Genomic DNA, 17711 nt, shown 5'->3' with positions numbered 1-17711 from the left:
AGCTACTTTTTTGGTCTGAGGATTTTCTAGATGTAAGAACTCTAGTAGAGCTACCTGTTTCTCTTCCATAATCTTTCAGCTTTCACTCCCTAATATCTTACTCCTGCTTTTTATTATTAGGACAAATTAGAACTCATGCCATAATAACCTATCCTATGTATTTCATTTTATGAATGTAGTTCCCTTTTTGAGAGAGCTCCTATTATCACAATGCTAAAGGAGCCCATGACACAAAAGAAGAAATAATATCCACTTTACATGAATATGCATTTGTGGATCCACCTGCCTAAATACTGGAACCATTCAGCAAGTTGGAATAAAGTTTTATAGTTGACTTGGATGCTGGTTCAGTGTCAAATACTGCAAACCAATCCTCATTTAACCCTGACTCATAGAAAATCTGCCAGAGATTCAAAGTATGGTTTAGAATCTGGATGTTTGAGTATCCTCTATCATTGGAACATACTCATTTACCCTTAGCTTCTTTTGTTCTGTCTACCAATTTTTAAACCCATGCAGACAGGCTACTTCCTGGGAACAAGAGAAACACCCCTTCATTTTAAAAACTGTCAACAGGACTTTTACTTGGTGGCTATACATTTCACAATTACAGACTAACCATTGTTGCCAGCTTGGCATTCTGTATCAGACTACAGATGAGGTCATAAATCAGTACCTGAATTCTATTTGTCAAAGGACATAAGGGAATCTAAGCTAGGCTTATGCCGCTCCCAGATATAAATCCAAGAACAATAGGCCCAGATGCACTTCAATTAGGCAAGAGAAGCTAGGATAGTTTTGTTACAAATACTTTCTTTGAAAGTAGGCACATATGGTTTTCATTTCCAATTATGACACAGTAAATTGTGTTGAGCCAACCCTTCTACTAAAACAACAATAAAGTAGGACCATGTTTACAAAACGACCATCAGTAAACACCAATTCAAACAGGGCTTCAGAAACTGTGATTCTTAAGAGGTAGTTGGAATGGTTTGAGAAAGTATGGATATGCCTTACTGGGTTAAAGAGGCAATCTTGGGTTTGGGAGCTTGCCTAAGTGCTTGGGACTTGAACTTTAGACTGGAAGAAACTTCAGAGAAGAGAATCCACATATTGAGTACTCGATTTCCTCTAGGATTTTAAGTCAAAAGATAGTGGGATCTAGAAGGAACTAAAGAGGAGGTAGGGATCGTAAACAGATGGTGGTAATTTGAGTGTAATTAGGCTCTATAAGCTCATTAAAAGTGGCAGTATTAGGAGGGGTGGCCTTGTTGGAGGAAGTGTGTCACTGTGGGGGTAAGTTTTGAGATTTCCCATGCTTAGGACACTGCCAAGTGTGTCAGTTGGCTTCCTGTTTTCTGCAAGATGTAGGATTCTCAGCATGATGCCACAGTGATGACAATGGATTGAATCTCTGAAACTGTAAGCAAGCTAACCAAATTCAATGTTTTCCTTATAAGACTTGCTGTGGTCATGTTGTCTCTTCACAACAATAAAAATCCTAACTAACACAACAGGACACACAGCACATTGCTATACATATGGGCATACATGCATAGTTATGAAAGAGATGGGAAATTGTGTTCCATTAAGATCAAGTTTTGACCTGATTTGCATACTTATAAAAATAGCTTCCTTCTAGATGTATGATTGTTTTACAGCTCATGTTTGAATCTATAGTTCTGTTTTTGTCTTAAAAATTATAATGGGATTCTGTAGTCAAAGCAGAACAATGAAGAATGGTTTATATGTGAGATGCCTTTACCCATTGCTCAAACTTAGGGATCCAGATCCAGTGAAGTTAGACGCCTTCCCTGCCAACACCTCGGTTTTAAAAATCTGGCAGTGGAGTTCCCTGCCACATATCCATGTGGCCATCCATGGCCACAGTGCATGGGTGTAGATGAATGATCCAAACAGAAAGGTGTCAAGCAAAGCCACATTGCAATGGTGCCATGTTGACTGAATGAATGGTCAGTGGGAGGGTGAGGTTGAAAGCTGACCTTGGGTGAAAACACAGCAAATAACGAAGGGAGAAAACAGTAGTGGAATGATTTATATTTCAACTGAATTGATTCTTTAGAAGACATTAATGCTCAAACTGATAAATAAATATTAGGTGATGATGATACCATGATAAAAGGGAGTTAGTCATACCTGGTATGAGGTTAACCCTGATTTCCATAAACAAATACATGCATTATATTGTTAACATAAAACATTTTCAGTAGGAAAGAGTTGATTCCCAGGTGTAAGTTTATTATTCTGCAAATGACCCCCCCCCAGAATCTAGAGATACCAATGATGTTTTTCTTTTCAATTCTTGAATCACAAATATAATTAAGCCTTCAATTCTATGACATTGTTTCATAAATATTATGAATTAAATTGTGTTTTTATTCATTGGTTATTCAAGTTCTGTATGAATATGTATGTTATTTCCTCTCAAGGAATGTCATCTCACTTCCAAATGCTTTAAAATGTGCCCACCTAATATGAACTGTTTAAGTGGCTTTTGTTTGTTTGTTTTTCTGTTTGTATCTTGAAGGATAAAAGTAACTATTGCCATAAATTGAGATTTGGGGCAATGTGAAATTTATGTCTCAAAAATATCTAATGTATTAGAAATTCCATTAACTACAAATACACAAATTGTGCTATTCTAAAGAGTACAAAGGTCTTGGTTCACCTCATAATTTTATGTAGAATGAGGTACCTGTAGCCTAAGCAAATTGTAATTGAGTCAAGCACAAGCACTTTCTGCATAATCATTACTATTGAAAAATATCATCCTAAATTCCCTTCAAATTCATTGAACACTGCATGTACTTTTGTATTGAATAGCACATGCCCAGCATTAACGGGACATTTTAAGGTTTGATTTTATAATGGGCTCTGTGCTTATAATCAAAGGGAAGAGGGGCTGATCTCACAACCTATTTATATGGTTTCAAAACTTTCTAAGAAAAATACAGTTCTGCTATAATTAATGCCTAATGGTATAAACACTTCTGCCTTCATGGTTGCCTAGTAACTACATACTGCAAGCTTGTGGGGCAGCTAAAGAGCCTGAACAAGTGGGAAAGCTCAGATCCATTTCCAATTCAGATGGTTGAGGGGCAGCTGTGGGTCAGATTCTTTTGTTAAAATTGTTTTTCTACTATGGCTTTGCACTGAAACATCCTTGTACACCACAACTTGCTCTTGTAAGTGATTTCTGTAGGTGGAAATGTACATTAGCAAGTAATGATGGAAAAAAATTCAATAGAATGGTACTGACTCTATCTGGGTGTTCTGAACTAGTCCTGGTGTCTATTAGAGGGACTGGATCAGGGTTGGATGTTCTTATCATTTCTTTATAGCTGTACTTCAGTAAAATCTAGTATCTGAGGTGGGTATGAAGCTTACACCTGTAATCACAGTCCTTGGGAGACTGAAGGAGGAAAATTGGGAGTTCAAAACCAGCCTGAGTTGGAAGCCAGTTTGAATCACATAATCAGACCCCATCTCAAAAGAAAAACAAACAAACAACAATCCCACAGATCCTGGCATTTGTATACCACTTGGGCAAATGAATGATCCCTAGATATAAATCATGGTTAAAGAAGACATGATGGCTAATCTGTGTTGTCAGCATAACTACATCTGGAATCAGCTAAAACTGTACCATCTGGGCATTTTTTTTTTTTTTTTGGATACAGTTTTTCTATGTGTAAGAGCCTTGGCTGTCCTGGAAATTGTTTTATAGACCAGGCTGGCCTCAGAATCACAGATATCCTCCTGCCTCTTCAACCTGAGTGCTGGAATTAAAGGTGTGCTACACCATACCTGGTGGGTGATTTTCTTGATTCAGTCATTTGAGATAGGAAGACTCACCCGACTCACCCTAAGTCTAGGCCACATATTCTAGTTGTAGCTCAGGTAAAAAGACTTGGAAGAAAGAAGCATTTGCTTTTTGCCTGATTACCCTTACTATTTCTGCCAAGTTCATCTAAGATCCTATTGCTGAGATATTCCTTTCCAGGTATTAGGACCTTCTTCTTAGGGGTTTCAATGTAGACTGAAGACTGACAGCTCTCTCGGAATCCTCTGGAATCTCAAGGCCAGGTTGGGATTGTTGAGATATCTAGTTTCATAGACTGAGCAACTACCAGATTTTTTGCCTTACAGTCATTGTTGGATTATTTGGACCACAACCTATAGCAAATCACTCTAATAAATTCCGTGTGTGTGTGTGTGTGTGTGTGTGTGTGTGTGTGTGTGTGTGTGTTTGTGTGTGAGAGAGAGAGAGAAGGGGGAGAGAGAGACGGAGAGAGAGAGAGATTGATTCATTCTCTGTTAGTTCTATTCCTTTAGGGAACCCTAACTAATGCAGATTGTATTAAAAAGGGTTAGGGGTGGTTATAATTTACATTTAGCTTTGACTTGCTTCCTACATAGCAGATTTAATGTCCTAATTACATTTTACTTTAGCTTAGGTAAAATTAGCTTGCATTCCCTTGGCACATACCAACTACAGTTGGTAAGAAGGCCTTCCAAATCCATAGGTTGTTGACAAGAATGGCTAACTAGATTCAAATTAAATTTACTGGGGAAAAAAAAGCCCACAAAGAGCCTCTAGCACATGCAGATAATGGCAAGTTATCTATGAAGGAATGTAGTTAGGTCATATGAAAACCCATTTCTGGCAATGCCTTGATTTCAAAATCATGTGTTAGATAGGGTGGTGGGAGCTAGTCCTCATTCTTTCTTTCAGAATTTCTGAAGTCAAGATCTAGGGCTCCCTAGATTGGTCACTTCATGCAGACAGGAATAAGTGGGAGGGACCATTTAAATTGTATAACTATAGTCTTTGGGGCATAGTCAGGAATGATTTGTTACTCAGTAATTTTGTCATTTGGCAAAGCTAAGACATGAGAGCATATGGTTTGCTCTCTGGGATTATCATGAATGCTGTCATTTGACTGAATTCTCTTCCATGGGGCTGGTTTTAGGATAGTCATATGTTTCTTCATCTTTTCATGTGGAAGGCAGTCTCCCTACCTCCACCTGCATCATGATGTGTAACTATCTAGGTTCTTGGCTTTGTGAGTTGGAAGAGGTGAGGCCAAGAACAGGGTTTATTCAGAAAAACCCACTTGGTTTCCAAACCACTATCTCCATTCCTAGCCTTCACAACTCATTTCTCTGGTCTTACAAAGAGGCCTTTGCTCAACACAAACACCCCTCTCCCACAGTTTGGAAAACAATGAGCCTCAGATTCATTGTCAGAAAGATATCATCATTATTATGTTCAAAGGAAACATTACTGTAAATTTTTTTCTGCAATATATTCTGTACCTCTCCTTCCATCTTAATGCAGAAGAGAACCAAGGATTAAGAATCTGATTCATTTCTTGTATAGGGATTTCCTCTCTCTCTTATACTTCTGGCTTCCTACTTCTATTATGCCTTTTGCAAGTTTTCATTCTGGCCCTGGGATGTCCTTCATGGTTATTATTTAGCTATTTAGCAAACTGTTAAAAGACTTATGTTCTGGAGTCATCAAATTACTGTCCTTTCACATCTATTTGCTTTAACTGCAATAGAGACAGTCTTTGTGCAGAAATGGTTAACTTACAATAGCGATGGAAACTAATTCTCAGGACAGGATTTAAAGCAAGTATCCCCCAGTGGCAAGGCTGCTCCAGGCTTCGCCACTGGTGTGGGAGTTAACCCCTCCTCTGATCTAAGCAGCCCTGGGACCCTCAGCCAGTCCTCAGAGGTGGCAATTTTAAGGCAGAAGCAAAAGTATTGGCTTCTTTCCCATGTCCTGGGTTTTGGCAGTTAAAACGTGTGTGCAGTACCATGGTTTTTATACCTGTATATTTTTCATTTACACACATACACATATGTAAGAGGGCAAAAAAAATATTCAAGAATAATCGCTTTTCTGATATGTATCTGTTTGGAAAGAAAGAAAACTATTTCTTCCCAAAGTGTAGTTACATTTTTAATGTTATTATAAAATACCTTCAAATAAATGAGGCATTTAAAATTGAGCTGCATGTCTAAGTACAGAAGACTTGCTTCCCAGAAGTAAGGAATTTTAGACACCTTGTTCTCAGTCCCTGAATGAAATGTATTATTTTATCTTCCTGCATCTCCCTAGAAATATGTCTGCTAATTTTTCAATTAATAATTCAACATCGGTATTAAGAAAACTGATGACCTAGTGATGTGCAAAAAAAATGAGTTTTGAAAAGAATAAGAAATATCCTTGCTTCCCATTTTAAATATTTACTATCAGTTCAAAATCTTTTACTGTCAAATTCTTTTATCTTACAAGAAATCTAGAGAATCTCATGTTGTGCAATTTCAGGAGAATAATAACAGTGGTGTGGTGAAACCAGAGTACAAACCCAGCTTCACCAGCCACCTGAGAGAAGCCACAGAGGAAAGCCTGACTCTGGATAACCTCCATCTTTCCTAAACTCTGACCCCTAACCTCAGAATTCCAGGTGAAAATTCCCTTGACCTCTCTTTTGAGGGCCAACTTTCTAGATTTCGTTGACCATTTCCTTCCAGTGTCTTTGTAGAAAAGGTTTTTCTCTGGAGTGTCATACTCAGATCCAGTTTGGGAAGTTGAGCAGTTAAGGTGTCACAACTTCTCATTAGGAGCAGGCTGTTTTGTTTTGTTTTGTTTTAAGGCTTTGATCTGTGCACTTGGACTGAACATTCCAGTCATTCATCTTCCAGAATTTCAAGTGTGGGACTGGGTTGTCTTTTGATTTGACTGATTTGACTGACGTCACAGAGGCACAGTTTGAACGCCTTCATTTTATTTGTGCTTTCAACACATCTTTAGGAACTTGGAACTTTGGGGGTGTCTTTACCATATGGTCTCAATAAGGTGATAGATTTTCAGGTTCTGGGAGTTGGCAGGAAAGGGTAAGAACAGAATCAGAGGCAGGATGGGGAAGTTAAGTGCCTTGGCCCAATTCATTCATGCAAACTTCCAGCCATGTATTTCTATACGTCCATTTAGTCAAAGGTTTGTTTGTGTGTGTACCCCTGTGTCCTCACCTGCACAGAGGAGTTGCTGCTCTCTCAAAAGTATTAAGGTATCACTGATACTTGGCAGTTTTCCTGGATGCACCTTAGGCTTGGGCTCAGGGTTCTTCACCTTCCTTGAAAAGAGAACCCAAAAGAAAGACACCTAGCTGAGGGGTGCTTAAAAACAGCAGAACACAGACTTTCAGCCAAAAGTCGATGGTTTTAGAGAGGAAGAGCATCGAAGAGCCGATTTAAAAAGAAAAGGAAAGGAAAAAAAAAAAGCTGCGTGTATAAAAATTAAGAGGACAGGAGTGTCCAGGAGACAAGAGTTGGGAAATGTTAAGGCACCTGGATGGTGGTTCCTCGATCTTATCATCCAGGGCAAACAGTTTGGGTTGTGTCCTGCTGCTTAGCTAAAGTCAAGAGTTTGCCAGCCCATCGCCTCCCGAGAGGAAGCTTGTTTTCTTTTGCATCCCGGGTGTCTGTCTCCCCAGCCCCATTGCAAGGCCACCGCAGCTCGCTAGCAGCTTCTTGGTCCCGTGGGAGAGGCTGCTGCAGGCGAGCGGGTGGGCGGGGCGCCGGCGTCTCCAGCGCGCACAGGGTTAAGCGGCAGGGGCGGCGCGGGGAGGCGGGAGGGGGCGGCCGGGCTCCGGGGCTGAGAGCGGCGGCGGCGGCGGCGGCAGCCTGCAGCGGGTTAAGCGCCGCCCGCGCCGAGAGCTGAGCCCCGCCGCTCCGAGCTCGCATTCGGATCCGCTAGAGCAGGAAGATGGCGACGGACGGCGCGAGCTGCGAGCCCGACTTGTCCCGCGCCCCGGACGACCCGGCGGGGGCCACGGCGGAGGCCGCGGTAACCGAGTTCCCTGGGCTCCAGGAATGGTGTAGACGCGGGCTGGGGGTGGTGCCCCGGTCCCCGCCGGACACTCCCCGAGGGATGCCCTGTCCTTCCCTGGAGTGCCCCTTTCCTTCCTCGGGGCTCCTTTCCTTCCCAGGGGCTTCCCCTTCGTCCTCGGGGGTGCCCCCTCCCTGGTGTGCTTCTTCCCCAGGATGCCCCTTCCTTCCCTGGGGTGTGCCCTTCGGGTATCCCTTCCCTGGGGTGTCCCCCGAGGCCAGAAGCGGGTTCGAGTGAGGCGACTCTACCCCCGCCGTCCCCGAGGCGCTAGGGGTCCGTCGGTCCTGCTGGAGCTCCCCGCACGCGTCCTTGGTGACCCGTCTGCCCACTGCTGGGGTGCTCACGGAGGATCTCAACCCCCATTGTTCAGTTCTGCCAGGCGCAGAGCAAATGCTGGTCTCGGGGTGCCTGACACCTCTTGGGAGACCTGGGGAAGCAGCGAGGGAAGGCGAACCGTCGCCAGGCAGGTGTGGAGATGCTCTTTGTGTGTGTGGGTTCGTGTGTCTCGGGGGCGCCGGGTGGGAGAGGCCCCGCGCCCAGCTGTGGGCGCTGCTGCAACTGAGCGCCAGCACTTTGGATCCTAGATGCCTGCTGGCTCGGTCCGTCATCGACAGGGACCATCTTCCCTAGGCGAAGTAGCACGGAGCTGGGGTTTCTGAACCTGGTGTCCACACATGGTTCCGCTTCCCTGGCGTCCTCACTTGCTGAAAGCGCCTACCTGCTCCCTTCTTTGGTACTCTGAGTGACTGCTCGCACAGACACTCCCCGGTGGTTCCCCACTCCCTCTCTGCGCTACTTGAGGGTCTCAATCCAAAACCCACAAAGCGAATGGAAAACATTCGCAGGTCTGGGAAACAGCTTTTGATAGATCGGCAAAGATCTGCAAAGAAAGGCAGGTCTAGGAACGCCTCCCAGTCTTGGCCAAGTCTCTCAGCAATCTCGGAGGATTCCGATTGGGACTGGGACCGAGTGAACTGATACTGGCGTGAGACTGGCTTCCTCCGCATCTCGCATCTCCGGATCCCAGACTGAGTCTGGGCAGCAGAATCTCCGGATCCCAGACTGAGTCTGGGCAGTAGAGGGCAGGACCAGGGGTAAACAACCTGGGCTGTTTAATTTCCTCCCACCTCTGCAGGTGGGGCTTGCCAGGAGGAGAAGGAAGAGGTTTGGAGGAAGAAGCCTAAGGGGCAAGACCTGAGAAAGGAGAATGGGAGGGGTCAGGTGCTAATTCCCATTGGTGAAAACGGAAAACTCTGGGCTAGAGCTTTTGGGAAAATAGCATTCTTTTTTTTTTTTTCTAATAAGAACTTTAAAATATTTCAAATGAAACCTTTCCACTTGCAAGTTACTTTCATTCAGTGTGTGTGGGGGTGGGGTGGAGGTGGGCAACGAAGAAAGTGGCTATCAAAACAAGAGTCCCTCTGGGAAGCTGAAATTATTGAGTGTCCTGCGCTCAGGAAAGTGGAGGTGTGGGGGAATATGCTTCTCTCCCAAGAGGGTAGATAGTTTGTTTAATCTACTTAGAATACACTGCTTTGTGCCCACACCGTATTTCGGCCACCAGACAAACCAACACAAGCATGTGGTTTATGCTGTGTGGTATATAAGATTGTAAATGAAATTGTTTTGTCAGAATACTTCTGTGCCAACAAGGTCAGGGTTCTGTTGGCTGTTTAAAAATGTCAGAAGCCCAAATCAAAGGCTGCTAAATTGGAAGCTTGATTATTCTACTCTGGTTAGGAGACTAGCCAGGCAAAATCTCCCGGAACCTCCTCCATTATTCCCAAGGGATTCCTTAGGCTTCAAACCTGCAGTAACAGTGCTAAGGTTTTTGAAGTGTTTGTCTTCTTTTAAGTAAAAATGTGGTGGCTTTTATTCAGTAAAACTGGACTACCTTTTACCAGTAGTTGGACTTGAAAAGCGGACTCTTATATTAACTACTTAAGTAAACTGGCATTTATTTATTTATTTTGAGGGTCTCATGTAGCTAAAGCTTATGAACTCAGGAGTTTCCCCTCTCTCTGCCTCCTAAAGGCTGGGGTTAGTCATTATTATTGAAGAAAAGCTAGTTAGAGAAATCCTGTTTGCCATACTTGTTTTTCATCTAATCGTTAAAAATTAAAGCTGTATTTTGCCAACAAAGGATTCAATATATATGTTTTTTAATTATAGTGAGGAATTCTCTTTTTGCCTTGTAGAAATTTATTTCTTTTCAAATCAGTTTATATCTTGGGGAATTTTATATATACATTTGGCAGAATCAAGCTAGTGAAGCCTCCAAAGCAGTTGGCTATTTTTGCAAGTGCATGTTTTTAGAAGGCTTTTTTTTTTATTCTATTTAGATTGTTGCTTAGGAACTGGTTTAATTTATAGTTTGCAGTTTAATATAATTTCCAGTGGAGTGTTTTAAATTTAGTTTGTTATCCTTGTTCTTCACTGTTTAAATCCTGAAAGCACCTCGAGTGTAAAGCTGGATAACAGCTACATTATTCAATAGGATCATATTAATAGTCTACTCTGTGATCCATGCCGGGAGCCTGGGTTATTTTCAGTACCTTAGCCAAATGTGATGACTTTTATAGGCCATATTGCTATTTCTGCTCAGAATACAATTCTTATGGAAAGCAGTATGGAAAACAGAAGTCTGCTTTTTATTGTCACTGGGATTTGGGAGTGAGAAGAAAATGGAGATCCACTTAGAGCTGTATTTGGGGGAGGCAGCTAGCATTCTGTTCACTCCGGGCTTTTGGGATTAGCTAATATACAAAGTGTAGGTATAGATTTTGTTGTGGGAGTGAAAACATCGGTATTGTTTTCATTAAAAAAACTGTACATCGGGGTTACATCTAATGACTGGCACCTGGAAAGTTTTGTTTTCTAGGTAACAGTATTGAATGTAAACATGATAAAAAGGATCTTCTTAGCTCATTTTGGTTTTGATTCTGGACAAAATGAAATTGTAGTGACTTAGTAGCTGTGGAATATTGAAGGTTTGGTAGAATAATTTGAAGAGAGGGTAACACCCACATCACCTATCAGTCTTGAAGGTACAAGCATCATGGGTAGCATCTTTACTGCCCTTAACCCCTTAAAGCCTGACTGTAGTACACTCTGCAGGACACTGAGGGGGCAAATCAGGACAGGCACAAATAATGTGGAGAGCAGTTGTAGGAATAACAGTCCAAGAGAGGATTCCTAGTGGAAGGGTCTGGACATGTTTTCTGGAAGGCACTAGAAATACTCCATAGTGGAGGACATTTGCACTGGGCCTGCCTGAAGGGAGAGATTATGAACAGAGATGTCATGAAGTGGTGTGAGCCCATGACGGGTTCTTGAGCCTCCTTCACAGATGACCTATGTCTAGGACTCTCAAAGATGTGACAGCACCATCTTGGCTATAGTTTTTAGAAAATAGCTTAGATTTTTGCCCGGTCTTTAAAAGATTAAACAATGGCTTGCATGTTTCTGTTTGCACCTGTTCTGTTTACTTTTATTGCTATCGCTGCTCTTGTTAAATTTATCATAGGAGTAATTTTGTGTTAAGAAAAGCATTTGCTCCATTTGTGGTTGAATCCATATCAAAGCTAAGTAACCACTGGTTCCATTCTCACGTGTCTCCCATAAGTCTACACCTTGAAAAATCTGTTTTACAGCATCAGTCTACATCAGTCTACATCAGTCTACAACAGATCAGCTGTTGATCATGTGATCATCAGCAACAACAGATATCAGCTATTGATCATGTGACCATCACGGCTGTGGCCTGGAGAGAACAGAGGAGGCTCGTTAGAAGCTGTTAGAATGCTTAGACTTGACCAGCTGATTGGAAGATATACTCTCCGTTACAAGATTATAATGCAGCTGTTGGTCTGTGGTTTATAACAACGCTGCAGACGCTTCAGGCTTTGAATCAACAGACGGACTTTCTTTCCGTCCTTGTCAGTGCTGAAGTTTGGACATGATGGACAAGTGCTCTACCACTGAGCTACATCCTCATCCTTTGAATTTCAGTTTTCAAACAGCCATTTCTTACTGTATGGTGGAGGGGGTGGGGGTGGTACACGAGCCACAGCTCATGTGTGGAGGTCAGAGGACAACCCTGTGGAGTTGGTTCTCTCTGTCTCAATCTAGGGGCCAGAATCATGTCCTCAGACTTCTGAGGCAAGTGCCTCTATCTGCTAAATCCAGTTTTGATTTCTATGTCTCCCTTTCCTAAACTGCTTTTCTCGGTGACAGACCATACAACTGCCTTCCAGAAAGTTTCCAGCATTAAAGTCAAAGCCATGCCACTCATTTGGATGTGAAGGAGAAGGGATGGTTGACAGGATCAGAGAAAAAAAAATCCAAAATGTTCGGGCACTGGAAAAGATTGGGCAAGGCTTTGGGATAGTGAAGATGGATATGGAATGTAGGATTAGAGTCCAGCTTTAAAAGTGCCTGGCTGGGATGGAGCCATTTCTCTGCCCAGGCCTCTTAGGTCGGTCGGGCTACCTCAGCTCATTTGAAAAGAGACTTTATTTGAAGACACAAGCTTTATAAAACAACAAAAAAGCAAACAAAAAACAAAACAAGAAGCCTGTCTTGGGCTGGAGTGATGGAGTGATCCTGTAGTCAGTGAAGAGCTTGAAAGTGCCTCAAGAAAGCCCAGCATGGTGATATGTATTAACCCAGGGTCAGACCAGTGCTACACCTGTCCCTACAACGTGCCAACGAGTGACACCCAAGGTTGACCTTGCTCTGCTCTGTGTGTGTGTGTGTGTGTGTCTGTGTCTGTGTGTCTGTCTTCTGTCTCATCTCTCTGTTTATGAGTTATCGAGGGTAATGGTGCTGGTAGCATTAATGGTGAAAGATTGTCATGATTTTAGTTGTACCTGTTGTAAGTAACTTATCTAAAGGCTACTAATGCTGTGTATGGCAGGCATGTTGTGGTCCATGTATAAATGGTGGGCTGAGTGGAAAAGTGTTTACTTTTAACAAGTAAGTGCGTTGGGGATCTATTGGAAGGCGATGGTAACTTCAGTGTCTTGTGGAGTGGGTACCCAGTTGTAAGAGACTGTGTTTTGGCATTTCTGTATACCCCCCCCCCCAAAGGCAGCAAGATGGTGCCCAAGATGAAAGCTCTCCTTCAGAGGGGTTTGGTAACTGCATGACTCGGTTTTTGCCTGGTTTATCTGAAAATCATCATGTTGGCATTTGCCACCTGCAGATAATCAAGATGGCATTCTGTGGGGTGTACAAACTTGTTAATGGCACTTGTTAAATGTGGAAGACTTCTCGCCGAGGGGTTCATTCAAGTCTCAGGTTGGGGTGTGTGGAAATCTGAGTTCTGATGGAAATATACTTGTTTTTGTTGTTGTTGTTGTTGTTGTTGTTGTTTTTAATTTTTGTTTTTGTTTTTCTAAAATGGTGGTCCTTCTTTCCCCTGAAAAGGAAATGAAAGAAGAGAAAATCTAAGAGAAGGAAAAGGCTGAATTAATCCCCTCTGCCTCAGCCACTTTTGTTTTCCTTCCAACTTTCTCTGTGTTAAAATTAGCTAGACCCATTACCAGGTTTCCTTCCTGCCATTCTTTTCTCATCACTATTAACTCCTCCAACAGAGTTGCTTGTCTTACATGAAAGTATCCAGATGATGCTGCCTGCCTTGAGGTACATGGTGGTCCCTGAGCTCTCAGCAAGTCTTCCATGCTTTCCTTAACTGTTTGCCATTGTAATATTGCACCTGATACCATAACATACATGTTCTCTCTTTCTCTGTCTCTCTGTCTCTTTCTGTCTCCCTCTCTCTCTCTCTCTCTCTCTCTCTCTCTCTCTCTCTCTCTCTCTGGTTTTCTGAGACAAGTTTCTCTATATAACAATCCTAGCTGTCCTGGAACTCACTCTGCAGATCAGACTGGCCTTGAACTCACAGATATCCACCTATCTCTGCCTTCCAAGTACTGGGATTAAAGGCATGCATCACACCACTGCCCGGCCATACCCTCTCTTTTATACTGCATGGAGAGAGGCATATTAGACACACGCATGTAAAGATGTAGTATTTTTTCTGTCTTGACAGCTAGTAAGGGTGAGGAAATAGATTTTTCTAAAGATGAGTTTAAAACTTTGTGGAACTACATGAGGCAGGGTGCCACTATTTGCCACATGAGACCATGTAGTAGACTCTTAAACTGAACTGAGGAGGGGAAAGGTTTCTGGAATCTTCAGGGGCATACAAACATGAAGGTGATCATGATTGCTCCTGAAGAAAGGCACAAACCAAATGAGCAAAGCAAGAGAGGTTCTCTTCCCCTTACTTCCCCACTCCTCCCCTCCCCTCCCCTCCCCTCCCTTCCTCCCTCCCTCCCTCCCTCCCCTCTCCTTTCCTCTCCTCTTCTTCCTGATAACACTTGCACTCCCCCATCCCACCCTTATTTTTTTTTTTATTCATAGAACCTTCAAGATTTTGAAGTTTCAGTATATTTCATTGATTCCCCTTCTGGTTAGCCTCTATTTGTCTTCAAAGAAATGCTTGCTTACAGAGTACTAAATGCAATTAGTTGTTAGCATAATGTATTAAAACAGGAAAAACACATTTTGCTAACTTTACAAAGAGGCAAAATCCAGTTTCCTCAAGTACTTCTCAAACGCTTTTAGTCCCAAGCAGGGGGTACAATATTCAGTTATATTCACGGCTCATGAAATCAAGACATTTGAGGAGAGTTTAGAGATTGCCTAGACTATATTTCCACCCCACCCCCCAGGTCTAGAGATTCCTAAGTCTAGCAGCCTCCTCTTCTTACTTAGGAGAAGCTGGAGAACCAAACAGGTGGAACTGACTTGCCCTTCTTCAGTAATTGTTCCCTTGGCCTACCCCACACCTGTGTGCCTGTCTCTGGCCTGTTCAAGCCCCCTTCTTTCTCAAGTATCTTCCTACCTATGTTGACAAAGGCATTAGTCACATGACTTTCAACTGGAAAGTAGGAACTTGGTGTTGAAGGGGATAGCCATACAAAATGACTGGCTCTATAGTTGATTACATTTTCATTAAGGAGTGATGTGTTTGGACAAATGTCTGAGGTACACTCCAGCCCCTGTAGCTCAGAATATCCCTTGCAAATTGTTGGGCAACTGCTGTGGTTAGCTTCAGCTGTCAACTTGACACAAACCTGTAGTCACCTGGGAAAGGGAACTACAACTGAGGAGTTGGCCTGATCAGACTGGCCTGAGGCATTTTCTTAATTGATAATTGATGTAGAAGAACTTGCTGTGGGAGGTGCAACCCATAGGCAGGCGGGTGTAGACTGTGTAAGAAAGCTAACTATGAGCCTCAGAGCAAGCCAGTAAACACCTTGTCTTCATGATAAATATACATACATACATACATACATACATACATACATACATACATACATGTTTGCCATAAGCTAATATGTGTGACTTGTTATTTCCCTAGACAAATGCCTTTTCTCCTTTACTGGACTTGGTCAATTTTTTATACAGTAGGTGTTCAGAACACTGAGTTTCCTGTATATGTGTCTTTTCTGAAAATAATGAACTCAGTATGACAGACCAGTTTCATCACATTGTTGTTGGTTTCATTATCATTTTTATTCCCTTTTTGTCATTGAAAATGTGACCTAGATTTGTTGTCTGTTCTGTGGTGGCTTTTTGTTTTGTTTTAAAGCACTAGCTTCTTATTCATTCATTCATTTTTATTTTTGTTGATGTTTTGCCTGTGTGATTGTCTGTGTGAGGGTGCTGGATCCTGGGGTGTGAGCTGTCCTGTGGGTGCTGGGAATTGAACCCAGGTCTGCTGGAAGAGCAGCCTGTTCTCTTAACCACCGAACCATCTCTCCAGCCCCATTCTTTTTTTAATTGGAGTTCAATAATACAGCATAATCGTTCTCTCAGTATTTTGGAGGCAGTCCCCTTGTTTTCATCAGGGCTCTGAAGATCTTAATGTTGTTATGGGGATAGCAATATTTTCTGTCATCTGTATCCTTTTGAAAATTAGGTTATGATGGTAGTTTTCAAAGAAATATCCTAAGATGTAGGGCAATTCATTTTAGGCTTAAACTAAGATGCATTAATGATTTTTTTTTCATACCTAGGATCTTTGTGCTATAGGTGTATGGGATCAAAGCCACTTCAAGTGAAAAACCACCAGAGGACTTTCTTTGTTTCTCACCCCTCCCTCAAACCCCAGGGCTACTAGGTTGTCTTAGTGTCTCTGTTGCCGTGAAGAGACAATGATTATGACAACTCTTATAAAGGAAAACCTTTCATTGGGCTGGCTTACAGTTAAGTTTAGTCCATTATTACCATGGCAGGAAGCATGACCGTATATAGATTGACTTGGTGCTGGAGAAGGGGCTGAGAGCTCTGCAGGCAATAGGAAAATGAACTGTCACACTGGGCATGGCTTGAGCATAGCAGATCTCAAAGCCCAGGTCCTCAGTGACACACAAGGCCACACCTACTCCAGCAAGGCCATACATCCTAATGGTGTCAGTCCCTGTGGGCCAAGCACTCAAACCCAGGCATCTATGGGGGGGCATACCTGCTCAAACCACCACATGGGTCATGCTTGTAATCTCATCTACTGAGGAGACTGAGGCAGGAGAATTGCAAATTCAAGGTGTCCATGGGCTACAGAGTGAGTTCAAGGCTAACCTGGCCAACTCAGTGAGACATTGTTTCAAAATAGAAAGTAAAAGGAAGGCTTGGATATGTTCCATAGGAAAGCACTGGTTTTACACAGAGCCTGGGGTTAACCTTAGAAGTAAAAGTGCCCCCCCATTTATTCCCATTATTAAGGAGACCCTTAATCCATTTTATATATGTGTGTATGTGTATATATGTATGAATGTTTTAATCAGCATGTACAGTAACAAAGTTTTCTTGTACGCGTTTAGTTTTATCACCCTACACGCAGCCCTCCTACACTTCCTTCCCCAGTGTTGGCTTCTGGCCTTGCCCACCTCTTTATTTTACCTTATAGCAAGACACTCCGGAGTGCTTTTGTAAAATCGTTGGAGTCTTCAGAGTGCCACCACATTTTCATGTACTTTCTTTCCTCCTGTTCACTAGAACAATGACGAAAGAATCAGGTACTAGAAAATAGCAATGTGAAAATAGTAGTGTAATTTTACTGTTAGAAGCAAGCACTTAGTAATGCTTTATTGAGCAGGGATGGAGCTAGATGTAGCTAGGAAGAGAAGAGACACATTGCATGCTCAAAATAATATATCACTTAATACTTGGTGGTAGAAGATATATTTTTTTTTTTTATCATTCTGTATGATGCATTTGTGGTTCAGCAAGAACACTTTGTAGCAGTACTTTCCCCCCTTTAATGAATTTCCTCTTTATTGACACGATGCATAGAAAAATAGAAGAGCCAGTTGCAGGTCACATGTCACGATGCTGATGGTGCTGATGATGCTGATGATGGAATCAGGGCAAGCCCTCCTAACTCTTAACATGAATCAGAATCTTGGCATTGGCTTTTTATAATTGATGAGCCTTAAAGCAGAGTGCTTTGCTCATGAAGTTTCAGAGAAACAAGAACAATAAAACACACAATTAATTAAAATCCTTAGAACTAGCAGCAGCAGCATTAATAAAACATTATCCTCTAAAGCGCACAGGAATTGCAGTCTCCGTGGGGAAACCCAGGTTAAAAGTCTTTCATCATAGTCAGTAAACTCAGGTTATTGAACTCGGGTTGGTAGAGTTTAAAACAGAAATAGACATTTAAACAGTACTCTGCTCCTCTCTGCACAAAGCATCTTGGTTATTAATAGCA

At 42.4% G+C, this 17711-nt stretch overlaps 1 protein-coding gene across 3 annotated transcripts in view; it reads left to right on the top strand.

Annotated features, from left to right (window-relative positions):
- Positions 1–7702: 7702 nt before the first annotated feature.
- Positions 7703–17711, top strand: part of Cttnbp2 (cortactin binding protein 2) — a 142188-nt gene continuing 132179 nt past the window's right edge. For all 3 annotated transcript variants that reach the window (XM_051175729.1, XM_051175728.1, XM_051175730.1), the window contains exon 1: positions 7703–7882. In XM_051175729.1, the coding sequence (XP_051031686.1) occupies positions 7802–7882 (81 nt within the window). In that variant the 5' untranslated portion in view covers positions 7703–7801. The remainder of the gene's footprint in view (positions 7883–17711) is intronic.

Source organism: Phodopus roborovskii, unplaced genomic scaffold (assembly GCF_943737965.1).
Source record: "Phodopus roborovskii unplaced genomic scaffold, PHOROB, whole genome shotgun sequence".
Lineage (NCBI taxonomy): Eukaryota > Metazoa > Chordata > Mammalia > Rodentia > Cricetidae > Phodopus > Phodopus roborovskii.
Note: the sequence above shows the minus strand (reverse complement) of the source record. Positions and strands in the feature narration are given on the sequence as shown.